Source organism: Macrotis lagotis, chromosome 1, assembly GCF_037893015.1.
Source record: "Macrotis lagotis isolate mMagLag1 chromosome 1, bilby.v1.9.chrom.fasta, whole genome shotgun sequence".
NCBI lineage: Eukaryota > Metazoa > Chordata > Mammalia > Peramelemorphia > Peramelidae > Macrotis > Macrotis lagotis.
Window position 1 is genome coordinate 545,666,756 of NC_133658.1, and position 22,433 is coordinate 545,689,188.

General features: G+C 35.2%; 1 protein-coding gene across 1 annotated transcript in view; it reads left to right on the forward strand.

Annotated features, from left to right (window-relative positions):
* The window catches only part of LNP1 (leukemia NUP98 fusion partner 1), an 80,703-nt gene that overhangs the window by 40,415 nt on the left and 17,855 nt on the right, over window positions 1-22,433 (forward strand). The window contains exon 3 of the mRNA XM_074214325.1: window positions 1,297-1,581. Within this exon, the coding sequence (XP_074070426.1) occupies window positions 1,399-1,581 (183 nt within the window). The 5' untranslated portion in view covers window positions 1,297-1,398. The remainder of the gene's footprint in view (window positions 1-1,296; window positions 1,582-22,433) is intronic.

Consider the following 22,433-nt stretch of genomic DNA (forward strand, 5'->3'; position numbering starts at 1 on the left):
GCAACCTGTTTCTGATGTTATTCCACATCTATTATTCCCCTTCCTCTATGATACAGGAAGAGACATACATTTTTTTCAATTCTTCAGGGCTAATAATTATATAGACTTAGGTCCTTCTTTCTTTCCTTCTTTCTCTCCCTCCTATCTTTTCCCCATCTTCTTTTTCTTCCTTCTTTCTTTTCTTCCACTTCTTCCTTTCTTTATCATATTTTTTCAAAGTAGATTTTTCCAATATTTTTGTATTTTTCAATTTATGTGTTATTTGTTTTTTCCAAACTAAATTCTTATTACAAAATTATTTTCTTTGGATCATAATTGAAATAAGATTCAGGTGGGTAGGGATAGTATAATTTTTTCAGGCTAGTAGGTATATCTCCTACAGTAATTTGATTATAGAGTCACTGGCTTACAGACCTAGAAGGGATAACATGCAGTTTATAGAGATTGTTCTAATCAGGCTTATGCCTAACCCATCTTTGACTAGGTAAAAAAGCTATTTTTTGTAAGGTTAGCAAATGAAGAGGGGGCAACCACTTAGTAGTTTATTCAAAGTTCTAATATCCAAGATTGTTATTATATTTTTCCTTTTATCAATAAATATTTATGAAATTTAGATCCTAGGAATATAAAGAAAAAAAGAAATAATTTCTGTCTTCTAGATTACATTCTATTAGGAAGACAATAACAAAGTAAATAAAAATAAATACAATGTAAAATTTTGAGGTACTATCTACTGTTCTCTTACTTTATCTTGAATAAAACAATCATAGAACCCTTTCCCAGAAGACCTTGATTTTATCTCACAGAGATCTAGTGAGGGAAGTACTTTACAAAGTGTTTATATATATTAATTATTAGAATTATTTGCATAAGTCAGAATTTTTCTTAATTCTTTTCATAACAGTAGGAAATAGGAATTGAATGACTTCCTGGTGCATGCTTCCCCATAGCTGTTCATTTTTCAGGCTTGGGTCAATACATCCATTCCTACACTTTCTACCTATGGCCCCATTTCCAAGCCAGTATATACCTTCCAGGCATGTTTTATCTGATAGCACTCCATTGTTATTGACAGTTGGAAAAACATTAAATAACCAAGTGCATAGGAAAAATAAGCAGTGGACTGGGCTTCCCACCCTTTAGGCTATGTAGCATAAGCATCCCTGTAATGAAAAGATTAAAAAGCCTCTTGTTTTGAAAAGGGGGAAGGAGGGGGAGCAGGTTAACTTATAAATAGACACTGCCCGAAGCTCCCTGTTCTGCTTGTCATTATTTTATAAATCTTTTTTTTTTCAGGGATCTCATTATCAGAGACCAATAGAAACTTCACTCTATTTTCATGTTTTGCTGAAATCTTGTTGGAGGTCTGTTTTATAATATTTGCTTCTACTATATTGAATGACAAACTGTTTAAACCATCTGCACATGGAAAACGAAGAAGATGATGATGTTTCTTTTGCCAAATGGATGAGCAGCTTCTGGGGCCACAGCTGGATTGATGAAAATGAGAGAGAATTAAGAAACCACAGGGAAAGACGCTCACAGGATATCAGAAAAAGAAGAATCTCCCTGCCTTGTCCAGTAAGTTAGTGCTGCAGAACAGAAGTGCGGGGGGGGGGGGGGGGGGGGCGGGGGGGGGAGAAGGGGTTGGTCCAAAGTAAAATTTAAAGACTTTATTGATGTGGCCAAGTTTTCATGGTCTTAAATGAATTTCATTAATCTTTTTCCCCCCATTTTTATTTGAGCTTTTCCTCAAAGAGGCAGCCCAAATCTCTCCTCTCTGAGATGTTTTCTGCATGAAGACAGTGTCTTAGTACAAAGCCCTGACTATGGAGCTAAGAAAAAGGAATGGTTGAGTGTAATCATCTTGAAACTTGGAATTAATAGAAGGAACAATTCTCATGTTCAGAATGACAGTATTCTCCATTGTTTTCTGGGAGCTTGTTATATGTAGTAGTAGTATAGGTATCTAGTTCTTTATGTCACCTCTTATGCCACCAATAACCAAAAGCATGATATAAAGAAATAAATTTCTTCAAGGCCAAAAAGATGTTGGAGTTGTTTTGGGGTGAGTGAAAGAAGAGGAAGAATTTTTATTTTTAGCACTGGGTTCCCCTAAATATAAATTTTAGAGAATTTAAGCTTATTTTCTCTTCTATTCTCAGGAAATATAAAAGAATAGCTAACCAGTTCAAGTAATAGGTGATCTTTCAGACCCATATCACTTATCAGATAGTGACCTTGACAAATTTACTTAATTTTCCTAGATCTCAGTTTTCTTATCTGTAAAAAATGAGGGAATCAGACTGGATAATTTCCAAGTGCCTTTACAGTCTATCATTTGATTCTCTGAGTCTAGGCTGATCTTGAAGATTAAGATAGCCAACCTTAGTTTACAGTGGAGGCAGTTATCACAGTTTGTATTTTTTTAAATTCCTGTTTGTTTTATGAACTTTTTCTGTTCATTTTGTGACAACATTTTACAAGTATGAAATCTTTGTATACAAAGAACTGAAAAAGAGTACTGCATAAGAAGTCATGACTATGTGGATGCTAGTACATACAACTTCACTTGCAACATTAACTTTTTCAAAGATTCTTGCCATGAGAAACCATCTTCCTTTCCCTTTATGTTTTTTAAAGATGCATAGTGCAGACTGGGGAAGCTAGGGAAGCTTGTTTTTTGTATTTTATTTCATGTACTTCAAATTGAGAATGCTAGTTGCAACACTGGTCTGCATATTTTGTTTCCTTCTATTCTCTCTTTTTTTACTTTTTCTTCCTTTTAAATAATGCAGCAATTGGATTGTAGTATAAAATATTTTAAATGTGTTGTTTTAGCCTTTTTGTCAATATTTTATCAATATTTTATATGTTACTATTCATTAGAGATACTGGTCTCTAGATTCTTTTCTTTCTTTTTTTCTCCTTGATTCAAAGCAGGAGACTAGTAGTATTCTTTACTTATTTTTGCAATTTATGTAATATTTGGAAGAATTATTGTTGGAAAATTTGATAGAATTTATTTGAGAATTCATCCAGTCCAGAATTTTCTATTCTTTTCTTATTCTTTTGTATATTGTTCAATCTTTTTTGTCTATGATCAGGATATTTAAATTCTCTGTTTATACTTCTGTGGATTTTGATATTTTTATAAATATTCTTCCATTTCATTTAAGTAGGTTAATTTGTTGGCATGTGATAGGGAAAAATAGTTTAATGATTTCCTTTATTTTCTCTTCATTTATTGTAAATTGAATTTTTTTACTTTTATATTGACAAGTAGATTTTTAATCTAATAAGAAAATGCTTTACCTATTTTGTGAGTTTTTTAAAAAATGAATTCTTAGTCATCCTAATTTTTGTGTTTTCAATTTTGCTTATCTCTGATTTCAGGAAATTTTATTTTTGTATTTGACTCGAGGTTTTGTTTTATTGCTTTTGTAGTTATTTTATTTGCATATCCAATTTGTTGATTTTTTTCTATGTGAGTTTTTTTTAATAAAAATGTTAAGAAATATAAATTTTCCTATCAAGACTATGTTGGCTATCTCCCCAAAAACTTTAGTATATTTTCCCATTATTCCAATTTATTTAAAGAAATTATTTTATTTAAAGAAATATATTGCTTCTATGATTTGCTTTTTGATATATCAGTTCTTTAGGATCAAATTGCTTTGGACTGTTTAAATTTGAATTCTTTCTTCAAATGTCTTAATCTTCTAAGAAATTTTTTTTGAGTTTTTAGAAATGATATTTATTTATAAATATTCTCTAGTAAGAGCAGTTAGTATGAAACATCATCCCAGAAGTCAAGGGCACATTCTCCCACAACTATACGTGGGTCCCTGAGAGTGAGCTCAACTTCAGAGTACAATGGAAGTGTAACACACACATGTAAAATTGTTGTTGTTTGTTTTCTTTTTTCTTTATTTTTTGAGAAAGAGTAAATAGTGTTTTGTTTTTCCAAATTACATGTAAAGATAGTATTCAACATTCATTTTTTATAAGATTTTGAATTTCAAAATTTTCTCCCTCCTTTCCCTCCCCTTCCCCTAGATGGCAAGCAATCTGATATATATATAGATTATACATGTTCAATCATGTAAACATATTTCCACATTAGTCATATTGTGAAAGAAAAAAGCAGAACAAAAGGAAAAGCTACAAAATCCAAAAAAACTCCAGCAAAAAAGTGAAAATTATATGCTTCAATCTGCATTCAGACTCCATAGTTCTTTCTCTGGCTATGGATTACATTTTTCATCTTGAGTCTTATGCAAGTGTCTTAGATTGTATTGCTGAGAAGAGTTAAGTCTGTTATAGTTGATCAGTGCACAATGTTGCTGTTCTTGTGTGTAATGTTCTCCTGGTTTTGTTTCCTTCAACTTGGCTATCAGTTCATGAAAGTTCAATGGTTTTTAAAAATTGATTAATATGTTTATTATATTATCATCAATAAGGATATGTTTAATATTTCTGCTTTTCTATATTTGTTTATGAGGTATTTACTGCTTAGTACACAGTCAATTTTTGTAGAAAAAAAATATATATTCCTTTCTATTCTCATTCAATAATCACCAAAAATCTATCTAACTTTCCTAAGATTCTAGACATATTTTAAACTTTATTGTTTATTTTTGTTAGATTGTTAGATTGTCCATGTTAAGGCATTTGTTTAGGATATGTTAAGATACCATCTATTATTCTTTCCTCTCTGTTTCTCCTTATGATTCAATTAACTTTTAAGTACTCTAGATTTCTTGCTATGTACTTGCAATGCCATTTGTTACAAATATGTTAAATATTGATTTTGCTTATTATCTGTGGTACTTTGATCTCTTGTTACCAAATCTGTTCTACTATTTCTTTGTCAGAGAGAATGATTGTCACTTCATCTAATTTTAATTCACTGGAATCATAAAAAATTCTGTTCCAGCTCCTCCTTTTAGCCCCGTGTGAATCTTTATGTTCTAAGATTGTTTCTTGTAAATAGCATATTGTTGGTTTCTGATTTTTAATCTTGTTTCTTGACCTCTGATTTAAGAATGGTTTCATCCCATTCATATTCATAGTTATTATTAAGTATGAATTTCTTTCCATCATAATAACTTATATATTTTAATTTTTTCCACCTGATCCCCTTATTACAAAGAAGGGGGCTGAACAAAGAAAAGGAATCCGATTAAAACTAGCACTCAGTAATTGAAATAATCTGATTATACTCCTCTGTCTTTCTCTTTTTACCAAACCTAGACCCTTGTCTCTAGCTCTTATAGTTTTTTAAATCTATTTTTATATTCACCTCCTCTCCCAGTTGATGAAATTTATTTTGTTTGTGATTATCCCCTCTCTGATTCTATTATCCCTTTTATACTTGTGACATATGAAAAGTTTGAGAGACTTAGTTTCTTAAAATTTTATTATTTAGGATTACCAAGTCATTAATGAAAGGATGGTCATTTGACTTTCTCTCAAAAGCCAAAGGTAAATCTTGGGGGCCTCAGAATGTTCATAAAGTCTTTGGAAAAGAGGGTATATCTGAAGGTGGAAATCAACTCTGATTGATTAATAGTTTATGAGGAGGTAGGCAAAAAGCCTTCAGCTCCTTCTGCAGAGATCTTGCTCTCTAATCATGGGCCTTAGCTACCTCCAGCAGTCTGAGCAAAAAAGAATCCATTTCTACCCAGACCTTGTTGATTGGTCTTCCCCACCATAAACTAGGTCACCCTAAATTTTAATGGAAAGTTCCAAGGTCAGTCAGGAGTTTATTTCCTAAGGGCCAGATTTCAGGCTGGATTCAGTCTGTAAGGCCTCCTAGTTGGGTAGAGTTCCATCTGGAATTGAGAAACGTGAACCAGGGGCAGCTAAGTGGCACAGTAGATAGAACTCCTGCCACCCCCTCCCCCACCAAGTTGGGGGTCCTGAGGTCACCTGTGACCTCAGATACTTGATACTAGCTGTATGACCTTGGGCAAGTCTTTTAACTCCATTGCCCCACAAAAACAAAACAAAAAGAAAAAGAAAGAAAAGTATGAACCTCAAGGATTTGGGCAATCTCATCTAGCAACAAGATCCTTCAGAAACTGGTTGAGTTACCTACAAAGGCAATGGGGTTAAGTGTAACTTGCCCAAAGTCTCACAGATAGGTAATTATTAAGTGTCTGAGGTCAAATTTGAACTCAGGTCCTCCTTACTCCAGGGCCAGTGCTCTATCCACTTGTGCCACCTAGCTGCTCCCTCTTTTTTTTTTTTTTAAAAAAACCAATTTCCTCTGGTTCTAATAGGTCTGGGCCATTTTCTTTTATTATTCCTTGAAATACAATTTGTTTTGTTTTCTGTTTGGTCATGATTTGCAGGAAGTCTGATGATTTCTAGATCATTTCTCCTTAAGTTTTCCTGGTCTGTTTTTTTTAATTGTATTAGATACCTTATATTTTCTTCTATTTTTCTTAATCTTTTGACTTTGCTCTAACAATTCTTATTGCCTCATGGAGTTATTCAATTCTTTTTTTCTCCATCCTATTTTTTTAAAGTTTATTTACACATTACTAGCATACTCTTGTTTAGGAGTAAACATAGTCCCCCTCCCCCACAAAAATATAAAAGTGAAAGAAAGAGAAAAAAATGTGATTCAGTCTTTGTTCTGACACCATCAGCTCTGTCTCTGGTGGTTCACATTCTTTATTATAAGTCCATCATAGAAGTTACTTCCTTATGTTTCCACAGTTGCTGTTGCTGATTGTAATTCCCTCTGTCTATTCCTCCCCACTACCATCTATTATAGTTTCTCTCTCCTTTCACTCTGTCCCTCTTCAAAAATGTTCTGTGGGGCAGCTGAGAGGTGTGGACAGAGCACTGACCCTGGGGCCAAGAGTCCCCAAGCCTACATCCCACCCAGAGACCCAGCAACCATGGGTCCCAGACAAGTCACCCAACCCTACCACCTTGCAAAAAGTAAAAAAGAAAATGTGTTATATCTGACTATCCTCTCCTTTGATCTACCCTCTCATCTATCACCTACATCACCCCTCCCCTCCAATGTTCCCCTTCCCTCCTTTTTCTTCTAGATGTCTACACCCTATTGATTGTGTATGCTGTTTCCTCTCTAAGCTATTTCCGATGAGAATGAAGGCTCTCTCATTCTCCCTCGTCTTCTCCCCTTCCATATCATTGCAAAAGCTACATGAAATATCTTTTACATGAAATATCTTAGCCTATTCTACCTCTCCTTTCTCTTACTCCCAGTACATTTCCTTTTTCACCCATTGACTCCATTTTTATAATATATCTTCAGATTCAGCTGTCTCCTGTGCCTCATCTATAAAAGCTCCTTCTATCTACTCTATTAGAAGGTTCATATGAGTATTATCATTATCATCTTTCCATGCAGGAATACACACAGTTCCTCATCATTAAGTCCCTCATAATTTACCCTTCTCATCCACTCTGTCTATGCTTCACTTGAGTCTCTTGTACTTGAAAATCAAACTTTCTGTTTAGCTCTGGTCATTTCAACAAGAACATTTGAAATTCCCCCATCCCATTGAAAGTCCATCTTTTCCCCTAGAAGAGGATATTCAGTTTTGCTGGGTAGCTGATTCTTGGTTGCATTCCAAACTCTTTTGCTTTCCGGAATATTGTATTCCAAGGACTGTGAGCCCCTAATGTAGATGCTGCTAAGTCCTGGGTAATCCTGACTGTAGCTCCATTATATTTGAATTGTGTCCTTCTGGCTACTTGTAATATTTTCTCTTTGACTTAGGAATTCTGGAACTTGGCTATAATATTCCTAGGGGTTATTTTTTGGGGGATCTCCTTCCAGGGGAGATTGGTGAATTCTCTCAATTTCTATTTTATCCTCTGCTTCTAGGATATCAGGACAATTTTCCTGTAGAAATTCTTTAAAAATGAGGTCAAGGCTATTTCCTGATCATGACATTCAGGTATCCTAATAATTTTGAAATTATCTTTTCTGGATCTGTTTTCTGGATCAATTGTCTTTTTGATGGAATGTTTCACATTTTCTTTCAGTTTTTCATTCTTTTGGAGTTGAATTATTGTGTCTTGATTTCTCACAAAGTCATCAGCTTCCTTTAGCTCCATTTTGCATCTGAAGGATTTGTTTTCCTCAGAGAGTTTTTTTATCTCATTTTCCATCTGGCCAATTCTGCTTCTTAAAGCATTCTTCTCCTCAATAATTTTTTGAACTGTTTTATCCATTTGACCAAAACTGGTTTTCAGCATGTTATTTTCTTCAGCATTTTTTTGGATCTCCTTGACTAAAGTGCTGACTTCAATTTCATGTTTTTCCTGCATCTCTCTCATTTCTTTTCCCAATTTTTCTTCTATCTCCCTTACTTGATTTTCAAAACCTTTTTTTGAGCTCTATCATAGCCTGAGCCCAACTTCTATATATTTTGGAGTCTTTAGCTGTAGAAGCATGGACTTTCTCATCTTTAGATTGTGTATTTTGATCCTCCATAGGACCAAAGTAAGTGTCTATGGTCAGGTTCCTTTTTTTCCCCCGTTTCCTCAATTCCCCATCCTATGCTGGTTTGGGGGTACTTTTTGAGCTTTTGAATATTATTGGGACATCCCTACAAGGAACTCATATGTGAGGCTCTGACTGTTTTCCTGGTCTGTTGAATGGCTACAAGCTCACCCCTCTGGGGCCTCAGACCGCATACAGTTTTAAAAACTAAAATTAGAAAATGAGAATTTAGGAAGAAAAAATAAAAGGAGAATTTAGAATTTAGAATAGAAGGTAGCCAAGATGGTGGCAAAAGAACAGCCTCTCTTAGGTACTCTTTACAAAATATTTCAAAAACCTTAAAATTATGAAGTTAAAGCCCCAGAGTCCTGTTCCAGGGACAGAGGACAGACCTTGGCAGTCTCCCTCCACTTCATGGGCTGAGCAATCAGGGAGCAGCTGCCAGGTGATGCCTGCTGGGTGACTCCACAGACCTGCTTTTGTTTCCTGGGATCTGGGCTGCACTGAGGGCCACAGCAACACTGAGGAGGGCCATGTTGGTCTGGGCTTTGCACTTGCTCTGGCAGAGCTCTCCCTGCCGATCTTCCAAGTTGTGCTTGGTGCTCCCTGGGGTGGCAGATAAGGAAACTGCTTCTGCTTCCAGGCACCCTGGGGCTGTTCTGGGAAGGCTGAAGCTCCTTCGCTCTGGCTGCCTCCAACCCTGTGGAACAGAGCTTTCCCACTATTTTCCAGGTTACCTTGGGCTGCAGAATTGCTTCACTGGATCTTTCTGTGGGTTCTGTCTCCTGAAAATTTAGTTAGTCATAATTTTAAGGTTTTTGAAATATTTTAGAAAGAGTATCTAAGAGAGGCTGTTCTTTTATCACTATCTTGGCTCCGTCACTGTCTCTATCCTATTTTTCAATAAGTCCACTATTAAGTAGGGCTACCTTCTATTCTAAATTCTACTTTTATTATTTTCTCCTAAATTCTCATTTTTCTAATTTTACTTTTAAATCTCTTGTTTTATTTTTTCAGTTGCTCTTTTAGTCCTTGAAGCTAAGCAAAATTTTTTACCCTTTCTGAGTCCCTGCTTGTAGTTGCTGAGGGATTAGTCTCATCTTCTGGGTTTACCTTTATTTATTTATTTAATAAAGATTTTATTTATTTTGAGTTTTACACTTTTTCCCCACTTTTTTACACTTTTATACTTTTTTTATACTTCCCTCCCCCGCAGAAGCAATTTGCTAGTCTTTACATTGTTTCCATGGTATACATTGATCCAAAGTGAATGTGATGAGAGAGAAATCATATCCTTTTTTTTTTTTTTGATTTTGCAAGGCAAATGGAGTTAAGTGGCTTGTCCAAGGCCACACAGCTAGGTAATTATTAAGTGTCTGAGCCCCGGATTTGAACCCAGGTACTCCTGACTCCAGGGCCAGTGCTTTATCCACTGCGCCACCTAGCCGCCCCAGAGAAATCATATCCTTAAGGAAAAAGAAGAAACATAAAATATAAGAGATAGCAAGATCAGACAATAAGATATCATTTTTTCCCCTAAATTAAAGGTAATAGTCCTTGGTCTTTGTTCAAACTCCACGCCTCTTTATCTGGATACAGATGTTTTTCTCCATTGCAGACAGCCCCAAATTGTCTCTGATTGTCCATCAAGGTTAATCATTGTCCCCATTTTGCTGTTAGGGTGTACAGTGTTTTTCTGGTTCTGCTCATCTCACTCAGCATCAGTTCATGCAAATCCCCCCAGGCTTCCCTGAATTCCTATCCCTCCTGGTTTCTAATAGAACAATAGTGTTCCATGACATATATATATATATATATATATATATATACCATAGTTGGCTAAGCTGTTCCCCAATTGAAGGACATTTACTTGATTTCCAATTCTTTGCCACTACAAACAGGGCTGCTATGAATATTTTTGTACAAGTGATGTTTTTACCCCTTTTCATCATCTCTTCAGGGTACAGACCCAGTAGTGGTATTGCTGGGTCAAAGGGTATGCACATTTTTGTTCCCTCTTGAGCGTAGTTCTAAACTGCTCTCCAGAAAGGTTGGATGAATTCACAGCTCCACCAATGTAATAGTGTCCCACATTTCCCATGGCCCTTCCAACAATGATCATTGTCCTTTCTGGTCATATTGGCCAATCTGAGAGGTGTGAGGTGGTACCTCAGAGAAGCTTTAATTTGCATTTCTCTAATAAGTAATGATTTAGAGCAATTTTTTATATGACTATGGATTGCTTTGAACTCCTCATCTGTAAATTGCCTTTGCATATCCTTTGATCGTTTGTCAATTGGAGAATGGCTTTTTTTTAAATTTGACTCAGTTCTCTGTATATTTTAGAAATGAGTCCTTTGTCAGAAACATTATTTGTAAAGATTGTTTCTCTAGGTTTATCTTTGAGGCAGCTAGCTGACCAATGGATAGAGTGCTGGGCTTAGAGTTAGAAAACCTGAGTTCAAATCTGGTCTTAGACACTTGTTAGATTTCTTACCCTAGGTTAATCATTTAACCATTACCTGCCTCAGTTTCCTCAAATGTAAAATGGGAGCAATAATAGCACCTCCCTCCTAGGGTTATCATGATAAATAAATGAAATTCTGTTTGTAAAGCCCTAACAACTTCTGGATCATAATGGGTATTTAATGAAATGTTTATTTCCTCTCTTCCTAGTTTCTGGGCTTTTCCTAACCCAAATATTTCTTCATTGGATTTGATGTTTTCTTCTTTTTTGTTTGTCTTTTTAATCCATGTTCTTTGGAATTTTTTGCTTGGACTATTTCCCCTCAGATGCTTTAGGATAGACTGAATAGGATAACTTCTTTTTATCTCTTTGAGGTGGCCAGTAGTAAACCTCACCTTTTCCTTCAGTCCCTGTCTTCTCAGGTTCTGACCTTGGCTGGTTTTTGTCTTCTCTATGCACATTATCTATATGGGATTAATAAATCAATGTATGATGTTGGAAATAATGCTAGACTCTGCCTTCCTACACAGTCCTAGTCTACCACCACTAGTGCTGCTGCTGAGGTTGACCTGGCTCTGTCTCTTGCTATGTCTCCTAGTACTCTGAGTAATACACATCAGGGTTCAGTGACCTGCTCAGTAACCTAAGTATGAATCCTGGTTTTATTATTCTGCTTTTTTTCCTGGTTAGGACCAGAATCTGACTCTAATCCCACTCTTCAGTGAGGCTTGCCTTGATTTGCCTCCTGTCTCCCTACGGTTCTGATTTCCTTGTAGATTCAGGTCTCTAAAGGATCTTGTGCTGGCTTTCCTGTCCTAGCACCTTTCCCCAAATCCCACATTTGCCTGAACTTGAACCGGCTTGTCTGGCTTTGTTTCTTTCTGCCAACTTCCACAGTTTCCATTTATGTAGCTACTCTCAGTTTAGGCTGCCTGGTGAATATCAAGCTGGACTTGGATGTAGGAGACCTGGATTTAAATCCTGCTTTAATACATTTAAAGGCTGTGAATCCAAACAAGTAACGTGACTTTTGAAGCCTCAGTTTCCTTTTTTATGAAATGGGGATAAAAACAATATCAATCTCAAATTCTTATTCTGAGGATCAAATGAGGTAATTTGTGTAAATCATAAAGCTCTCTATAAATGTGAGGCATTATTATTATTCCCTTTGTCCCCATCTTACATTTGATGAGGTTCAAATAGAAATGACATTGAGCCAAGTTACCATTTTATGTCTTGTGATTGACTACTAATTTTTTTTTGAATTGAATAAAAATATGGGTTTTAAGATTGTCTTCTAAATTCATCTTCAGGACAGCTCCAGTAGCAGACAGGATAACAGGGATGCACTTTATCCTATTCCCTCAGGCCTTTGATTTCTTCATTTGGAGAGCTTTTCATTCCATGCACTTCAGAGCTTATGACAAGTTCTATTGTAAATGTTCCTAAATTTTTATAGGTCAACATTATTTGAGCAATTTGTAATAATTTCTCTATGATGACATAGCTCCCACACAAAGCTCACTATTAAATTCTCAGTGATATTTCAGGGCATCTTTTTCTTTTTTTTTGTAATATGGGAATCTGTTTTTCTGCTACGTTATAAACTCTAGTGAATTTCTCATAGAAGGTGAATTTCTTGTAGAAGATTAAGGCCTCAAGTATCTCTTTCTTTCTTTTTTATATTATATAAATAAAATATTTATATTTATTTGTTTTCCAATTACATACAATGGTAGTTTCTACAAATCATTTTTTTTGCAAGGTTTTGAGCTTTACAATTTTTCTCCCTCCCTCCCTTACCTCCCTCTCCCCCCAACAGAAAGCAATCTGATATAGGCTTTGCATTTACAATTTTCATAAATATATAAACAAATAAATAAAATAAAATAAAAATTGAAGATAATAAGCTTTGGTCTTCAGTTAAATTCCATAGTTCCTTCTCTGGATAGTTAGTATTCTCCATTAGAGATTCCCTAAAATTATCCCTCATTATTGCACTGATGGAATGATAGAGTCCATGAAGATTGATCATCACTGCATGATGTTAAAGTATATAATCTGGGGCAGCTAGGTAGTGTAGTGGATAGAGCACTGGCCCTGGAGTCAGGAGGACCTGAGTTCAAATCTGGTCTCAGACACTTAATAGTTACCTATCTGTGTGACTTTCAGCAAGTCACTTAACCCCACTGCCTTGCCAAAAAAAAAAAACCCAACAAAAAAATAGTGTATAATCTTCTGATTCTGATCACCTTACTCAGTAGAAAGTCGAACATCTCTTTCTAGATAGTTGATAAGGCATACATTTTTTACAGCCTGCAGGGATATGCTGTTCAGTTTCTACCATTTCCTTGCAAAATCTGTGCAGATCAAGTCTAGGTTTCTTAAGGATGAACTTTTTGTAATTTTTTGATAGCAATGACCTAATCATTTATTATTATAATAAGCTCTTCCATGTCTATATACAAATATATATGACTCAATGATTTGAATCTATGTCTTTGTTGGTACATTATTGGTTGAATGCATGTGGTTATTATCCAAAAAGAGCTTTTTTGGATCCATTCCTATATATTACTTGGTTCATAGGTGCCATCTGGGAGCAAACTAATACTAATTATAATGAATTAGTCAACTGGCGTATGCCTATTGTTTGCCTTTAATATTGGGAAGTGGTATCTGTTCCAGAAGTATTTCTGAAAGTTTTGACCCATTTATCAAAACCTCTATTAGTCTTCCTCTCTCTCTCTCTTTCTTTTTTTTTTTTATTAGTAGACTAAGAGACTGACAGCTAAAGGAATCCATATGAGCATTCACAAAGTGCTGCTAATTCGTATCCTAAGTGGAAGATGCTAGGGAGTTTACTTCCAAGAAAGTTATGATGATATGTAACAGAACTACCTTGGAGAGATTTTAGAGTATGCCTAGAACTTCTGAAATTGGTTCTGGTCTGCTAGCCACATGATAAACAGGAGCCATTTGGAAAGACTGGGGTTGTTTTCAATCAATTCTTTGCTTGTCTCTCTCTCTCTCTCTCTCTCTCTCTCTCTCTCTTTCCTCCCTCCCTCCCTCCCTCCCTCCCTCCTTCCCTCCTTCCTTCCTTCCTTCCTTCCTTCCTTCCTTCCTTCCTTCCTTCCTTCCTTCCTTCCTTCCTTCCTTCCTTCCTTCCTTCCTTCCTTCCATGAAGGAGTGGGCAACATCTTTGTAAGTTTGAAAAGATCATGATTGTGAGCCATCTGGGAATTTAAAAGTTTAGGAGTCTAACTAATAGCCAGGTGGCATTGATGACTCAAGGAGTAAGGCGTGATATGACTCAACTTAGTGTTAACTGAGAAGTGTACTCATCCAGAAGCAATGTGGAATTTGGACTACAACTTAGTGCGACTATTATTATGAAGATATTACTAAGTCTGTACTAAGCCTGAGTCCATTCTTCCTAGAAACTGCAGTGGTATAAGTGAGACTAGGCCTTTTTTGCCCCTGAGGAATTAGGGGGAAAAAGTAGGTATTTCTACTTTTACTCTATCTTTGAAATAAATGTCCCCTTGTAAAAGCTAATTGATTGGGGCAATTAGGTGGGGCTGTGAGTAGAGTTCGTGATCTGAAGTCAGATAGCCTCATTTTTCTGAGATGGACACAACTGAAATGATTGAATAACAACAACAAAGATCTTATTGATGCTAACTGGAGTGTGGGGAATATACCTGGAATGTTCAAACTGGTAGTATCTAACCCCTCATGGATACCTCTAAACTGCTGATGGAGAGATATAGCCAAATCTTCATGTGAAAACAGATAAAAATTCACTAATATGGGGATTATTAGGAAAATATTATATTGTACATATTCATTTTTATGTATTTTGATGTCTTGTGTCAGTAGTTCAATCATTGCAATTATTGGTAGAAAAAATGTGACATCTTTTTCAGGTATTTACAATACAAATGAAAGTTAATCAATTTGACTTTTCATAGACAATACTAAGTTCTGTAATTGGTTAACAAAATGGATGGGTTTTATTTTTAAAGGTGATTTAACCAAGTAAAATAGGAATGAAATAAAATGCACACAACACAAGCCATTTTAGGAGATGTGGTCTCAATGGAGAGTAAATAACAACAGTCCTGGAATTTACTCAGGAAATCTCTTTACTAATTAATAAACATATATTTGACAAGTCAACCAATGCTTGGTATATATTTCTCCCCTCATTGGATTAATATTACCTACTTCTTTCTTTCTTACCAGAGATGTTATAAGAATAAATGAAACATGTGTGTTGAGTTTTACATTCCTTGAAAAAGAACTTAACAAAAACATGCCATTAACATTCTCCCTATTTCCTATAATTTTATCTTTTCCCTGCATTGATCCATTTGAGGTAAAATTAGAATTAGAACTTGCTTGTAGGGAGGTTAGAAATCATCTATTCTTTTTTCTTTTTCTCATTTTGTTTTCCTGACTATCTCCTTTTCTAAGCGGTCTTTTTAGTATTTGATTGATTTCTCTCTATTCTTAGGGAGATTTGTTTGTTTTCATTTTACAGAGAAGTAAACTGAGACCAAGAGATATAAAAATGATTTACTTAAGGTTGCACAGCTAGTGAATGGAAAATCCAAAATGTGAACCTAGGATGTTTAATTTCAAATGCTTTATTTCCAGGCTCTTCCCTCTTTAAACTATAAATAACCTGCCATCTGCCTCATCACATACAAAGGAAGAATTTGCTTTCAGCTATCCATTTACATTTTGCATACTTCTATCTGAAGCAAAAGTTTTAAAGCTTTATGAGCCCCATGATCCATCCTAAACCATTGTAATGAACAGGATATATTTAGCATGCAAGATCATGAATTACCTCAGGCAGGCCTTAGCTACCCTCAGGAAACCTTACTTTCTGGCAGGGATCATTGTAATCCACAACTGCAGCCAAAATGAACAAAGAAATTTCTTTTTACAGACTTGGTGACCTTTATGAAATCAGAACAAAGGAATATGAAGCCCTCTTCCCTTTTTGTCTGCTTCTTCCCTATCCAATGATATGCCCAGTGAATAGAGAGAAACCATAGACTGGACTAAGAAAAGATAAAGATGGTTTATTCATTTCTGAAGATGAGCAGTACATTCCATTTCTGATCTTTCATCCCTTTCAGCTAAATCATTTCAGAGCTAGCAAAACCATAGGTAAAAAAGTTTGAAATATCTACCACAACCACATTTTAACTCACTATTTATCTTATCACAATCTTAGTGGCATCATGCATGCCAGATCAAAATTTGGATTTGTGGTAGAAATACTGAACTCCTTTAATTTTAATTTTTCTGGATATATGGTACTTTCCAGGAAATGATCAACAAGTTGGTAAACTAGATAGCGGCCTTCATTATGTGATATAAGGATTCTTCTCTGCTGTCGGGAAAAATAGTACCCTTCTGTATTGAGGGAATTGAGGGTATTAGAATAGCAAGTGATAGTGGTAATTGAGTGAACCAGACTCCATCTTGTGACTCAATTTGGGAACTAACTCAGTTTCCTTTCTATTCAATTATGAGTCTAGTCCAATTTCTGTCTTTTGAGAAAACTTTTTCAACTTTGAGAATTGTGAGAGGACTTTATTGTATTGTTTGAACCTAACCTGTGTGGTTAGGAAACTGGACATTTTTACCATGCTTCTTAGAGATTAAAGAACCTAGGTTATGTTGACCAGAAACCTGATCAGAATTGAAGAAGGATAAAAGAATTTTCTTACAGTTCTATATCTCAAGCAATCCATATTTACATATATATATAATATATATACATATTTTGTACATACACATAATATATATATATACATATATGTATATACATATCTTATTTGAAAACTGACCTCATATGGTTCAGTTAGATACTGTTTCCATGTTCCTTTCATTGAATACAAATATGGGGAATGGAACATCTCTTTTTCTGATTTAAGAGAATTGCACTTGTTTGCTCTTCCCCTCTCAACTTGGAAGACTAATCTTTTTTCTAATTAAGTATCAAATTACCCTGGTTAATTGTTTACTTTTAATTAATTGGTCTTATTTGATTAATTATTTTTATTGGGTAAAAGTGTATCTTCCTCTGTGTTTATTGTTCTGCCCTAAGTTTAGGAATCTGATTCTGATTTATTATTCTACTGGCATGCATTGCTAATTACATTGATGTCTTCAGCAGTTTTCAGATGAAGTCACAATGTTATCTATTTAAATCATTTTTAAAAATGCCCTAACTCACTATTTTTTTTGCAAGGCAATGAAATTAAGTGACTTGCCTAAGGTCACACTGCTAGGTAATTATTAAGTATCTGAGGCCAAATTTGAATTCATATCTTCCTGACTCCAGGGCCAGTGCTCTAACCATTGTGCAACCTTGCTGCCCCTCTAACCCACTATTGATAGGAGAAATGTGGGTTGGACAATTCTGAGGTACTATCTAATATCTATTGGATTTGCTAATAGGACAGAAAGAGGTGACAAATATTGAAGGGGATGAGGAAAAATAAGATTATATGTACTGTTGGAAGAGATGTGAAATGATATAACAATAATGTTGAATTATTTGGGAATCATACCTGCTTACTCCTTGACCTCGCAGTGCTTCTCCTAGGTCTGTATACCAGAAGAGAAGGGAAAAAAACCGAAGGTGGGGTTGAAAGTTTTTGGTATTTCCATTATAATGTGATTTGGAGAGAAGTAGACTCTCTTGGTCTAATTCTCTGTTCTTTATCTTTATCTTCTCCTTTGGGACTGGAAGCAATACTGTTCCTCAATGTCCTTCATCCCTTGGGACTGGAAGTGATACTTCTGCTCTGGACTCCCATTTCCTCTTCACCCAAAGTACTCCTCTCCATCCTTGAATGATGACCCTGAAGTGGGTACAGACAATGGATATTTATGTACAAGGATATTTATAGTGGCTCTTTTCTGGTGGCAAGAAACTGGAGATTGAGGGGATGTGCATCATTTGAAGAATGACTATATAAATTGCGGTTGATGATTATGCTGAAATGCTATTCTATATAAGAAATGATGAATAGGATGTTCTCAGTAAAAAACTTACATGAGCCTACACAATGGGAAATGTACTATGTACAAAGTAGCAGCAATGTTGCAGGATGATCAAGTGTGAATGACTTACCTTTTCTCAGTAATGCTATGACCAAAGACAATTCTGAAGGACTTATGGTGAAGAATACTATTCATGGGGCAGCTAGGTGGCACAGTGGATAGAGCACTGGCCCTGGAGTCAGGAGTACCTGAGTTCATATCTGGCCTCAGACACTTAATAATTACCTAGCTGTGTGGCCTTGGCCAAGCCACTTAACCTCATTGCCTTGCAAAAAAAAAAAAACCAACCTAAAAAAAGAAAAAAAAAGAAAGAATACTATTCATACCAAAGGCAGAACTTATGATGTCTGAATATAGGTTGTGTGTATTTTTTTTTACTGTATTTTTCTTGAGATTTCTCTTTTCTTGGGTAGGTGGGGGGTTATGTTTACTCTTATAACTTGATTATTTTAGTAATGTTTTTCATGACTACACATTTCTAACCTATATCAAATAATTTGCTTTCTTAGTGAGGGGGATAGGGGTAGGAGGAAGAGAATAAATTTGGAACTCACGGTTTTGAAAGTGAATGTTGAAACTTGTATTTTCATGTAACCAGGAAAAATTAAATTAAATTAAATTAAATCAAATAAAAAAATTGGTATGCTCAAAAGCTCAAATCTTTATTTCCTCAGTCATTTCATTTATCACCTGCCAGAGTGTGCATCCTCAGTGCTGGCTCAGCAATCATTTTAAAGACTTTGCTTCATCACATTGTAAAGGAGAGAAAATAGTCCCAGAGTCCATGTATATACTTTGAAAAATAAGGCTTTTTTTTTGTCTCCAACTGGAAGCAGGTTACCCCAAGCATTCATGTGATTTTAGCATCAGGCAGAACAGACTATACATTCTCCAGATATTGGACTTCTTTTGGTCAGTTCCTGATTACCCATTATTTTCTGAAAAAATTGGAATTAGAGGGACTATAATATTTTAAAAAATGGGACTATGACCTTCAAGGAGCAGAGTCAAGATGATGGAATAAAAAAAGCACTTAAATGAGTTCTCTCAACATTTTCCTCCAAACAACTTTAAAATAATGTCTCAAATTGAGTTCTGTTTTTTTTAATTGAAATTTTATTTTATTTTTCCAGTTACATTCATGGGTATTTTCTCAACATTCATCCACTTGCAAATTTGTGCATTCTACATTTTTTACCACTCTTCCTTCTTTCTCACCTCCCCATGGAGGCGAACAGTCTGGTAAAAGTTGTACATATACTTACTTTCCTGTTTAACATATTAAATATGTCATGTTGTGAAAGAGGAATTAGAACTAAAGGGAAAGAAAAAACTGAGAGAGAGGAAAAATATAAAAGCTGTTTTTAAAAAATGAACAAAGTATACTTTGCTCAGTACTCATATTCTGTAGTTCAAATTGAAGTCTGGAGCGACAGGGTCAACAAGAGATCAGAGTGAGTCAACTTAAAACAATATAGGAGTTTGGAAAGAGAGCTCTAAGACATGGGAAAAGAGACTGGTCTGGGGTTCACCTGAATGAAACCTCAGTGGTGGAATTAGGTGGTGCTGACTGAAGCAACAGCGGCTTTGGGAGCTCTCAAGCCAGAGATGGCTAAAAGACCTGACAACTTGGTCAGAAAGAGATTACAGGAGATTCCCATGTTAGCACTTGACCCACAACTAGGTGCTGTTTGACAACTCCACTGCCTATACCCACTTCAGGGTCATAGTTCAAGGATGGAGAGGAGTATTTTGGGTGAAGAGGAAATGGGAGCTCAGAGGGGAAGTATCACTTCCAGTCCCAAGGGATAAGGGACACTGAGGAACAGTATTGTTTCCAGTCCCAAAGGAGAAGATAAAGATTAAGAACAGAGAATTAGACCAGGAAAGTCTACTTCTCTCCAAATCACATTATAATGGAAATACCAAAAACTTTCAACCCCACCCCTAAAAAAATTAGTTCTGAAAACAGGAATGTGAAAAAGCCTGTGCCTCTCTACCCTTCCCCCTCCCCACATGAACAGAATCCAACATTAACATAAAATTCTAAATCAAGAAATAGAGTTGAAAAATGAACAGACAACAGAAAAGGACTTAACTTCAGAAATCTATTATGGTGACAGAAAATTGAGACACAAACTCTGAAGAAGATAGAGAATCAAAGCAGCTACAAGCAAAGCCTCAAAGAAAAAGAAAAAGTGAATTGGACACAAGCCAAAGAAGAATTCCTGGAAGAATTAAAAAATTATTTTCAAAATAAGATAAGAGTGGAAAAGGAAAAAATTAGGTAAAGAAATGAAATCCAAGGAAGAAAATTATGAACTAACCATGAACAGCTTGGTAAAAGAGGAACCAAAAAACACTGAAGAAAACAACTCCTTAAAAACTAGAATTGGCCAAATGGGGAAAAAAAAGTAAAAAAGGTCACTAAAAAAAATAATTCCCTAAAAATTAGAATTGAATATGTGGAAGGGGCAGCTAGGTGGCGCAGTGGATAGAGCACTGGCCCTGGAGTCAGGAGTCCCTAAGTTCAAATCTGGCCTCTGACACTTAATAATAATTACCTAGCTGTGTGGCCTTGGGTAAGCCACTTAACCCCATTGCCTTGCAAAAACCTAAAAAAAGAAAAAAAGAAAAAAAAGATTATGACTCAATGAAAAATCAAAAATAATAAAATAATAAATTAAAAGAATCAAAAATAAAATAAATTGTGAAATATCTGATTACATATGAGAAAAACAAATGATCTGGAAGAGTGAACTGAGTAGAGATAATTTAAGAATTTTGGATTACCTGAAAACCATAATCTAAGAAAATGTCTAAACAACATAGAGTACTGGCCCTGGAGTCAGGAGGACCTGAGTTCAAATCCAGTCTCAGAAACTTAATAATTATCTAGCTGAGTGACCTTGGGCAAGTCACTTGACCCTACTGCCTTGCACCCCCCCAAAAGGAATTATCAAGGAAAACTACCCTAATATCTTAGATTAGAGGATAAAATAAAAATGGAAAGAATTCATCTATCATCTCCAGAAAGGGATCCCTAAATGAAAATTCTCAACAATGTTATAGCCAACTTCCAGAACTGCCAAGTCAAAGAGAAAATACATCAAACAACCAGAAACTATTCAAATACCATGGAGTGACAATCAGGATCACAAAAATTTTTAACAGTTAACACATTAAGGGAGCAGATGACTTGGAATATGATTATTCAAAAGTCAAAAGAACTATAATTACAACTAAGGATAATCCAGCCAGAGACATTGTGTATTATCTTTTACAAGTGAAATATACTTTTAATGAATTTTAGAACTTTCAAGCATTCCTGATGAGATCAGAATTGAATAGAAAATTTGATTTTCAAATACAAGACTCAAGAGAAACACACAAAGTTAAAAATGAAAGAAATCATAAGAGAATTGATAAAATTAAACTGTTTTCCTTTCTGTATGAGATGACACATATGTCATCTAATAACTTTATCATTAATAGGACAGTAAAAAGGATTCTGTATAAAAAAGTTCAGGTGTGATCATGTTGGGATGATGAAAATAAATGAATAGGCAAGAAAGAGGGATGCTCTGGGAGACAGGAAAGAGAAAAGAATGGGGAAATTATCTCACATAAAAGAAGTATACAAGGAAGAACTTTTAGAGTAGGGGGAATGGTAGGAGGGGTGAATGATGGTTAAACCTCACTTACATCTAAATTTGTTCAAAAACAGAAATAATTATATATATATATACATAGATGTGATATACATATTTTATATATTTATGCATTATATATGCATATTCAATTAATGATAGAAATTAATCTTTCTCAGAAGAAATGTAGGAGGGGAAAGGGACAAGAAATGGTGTGTGTGTGTGTGTGTGTGTGTGTGTGTGTGTGTGTGTGTCTGTGTTTGTGTGATAAAAGGGAGGTCAGACAAAAGAAAGTAGTGATCAGAAACAAAATAGACTTTAGAGGCAAAACATGATGAAAAGAAAGAGAAAAGGATAAACAGAAAAATAGGCTGAATGGAAATGCACAGTTGGTAATTATAATGTGAATGTGAATGAGGCGTACAAATCCATAAAAAGGAAAACAAATGGCAGAATGTACTAGAAATCAGACTCCAATAATATATGTCGGTTGCAAAATATACATCTAAAACAGAAAGACACACACAGAGTTAAAATAAGGAACTAAAGCAGAATGTATTATGCTTTACCTGAAAAAAAAGGCATGGGTAGTAATCATTATCTCAGACAAAACAAAAGCAAAAAATAGACCTAATTAAAAGGAATAAGCCTGCTAAAAATCATCATAGACAATGAAGTAATATCAATATTAAACATATGCACCAATGGCATGGTATCCATATTCTTAAAA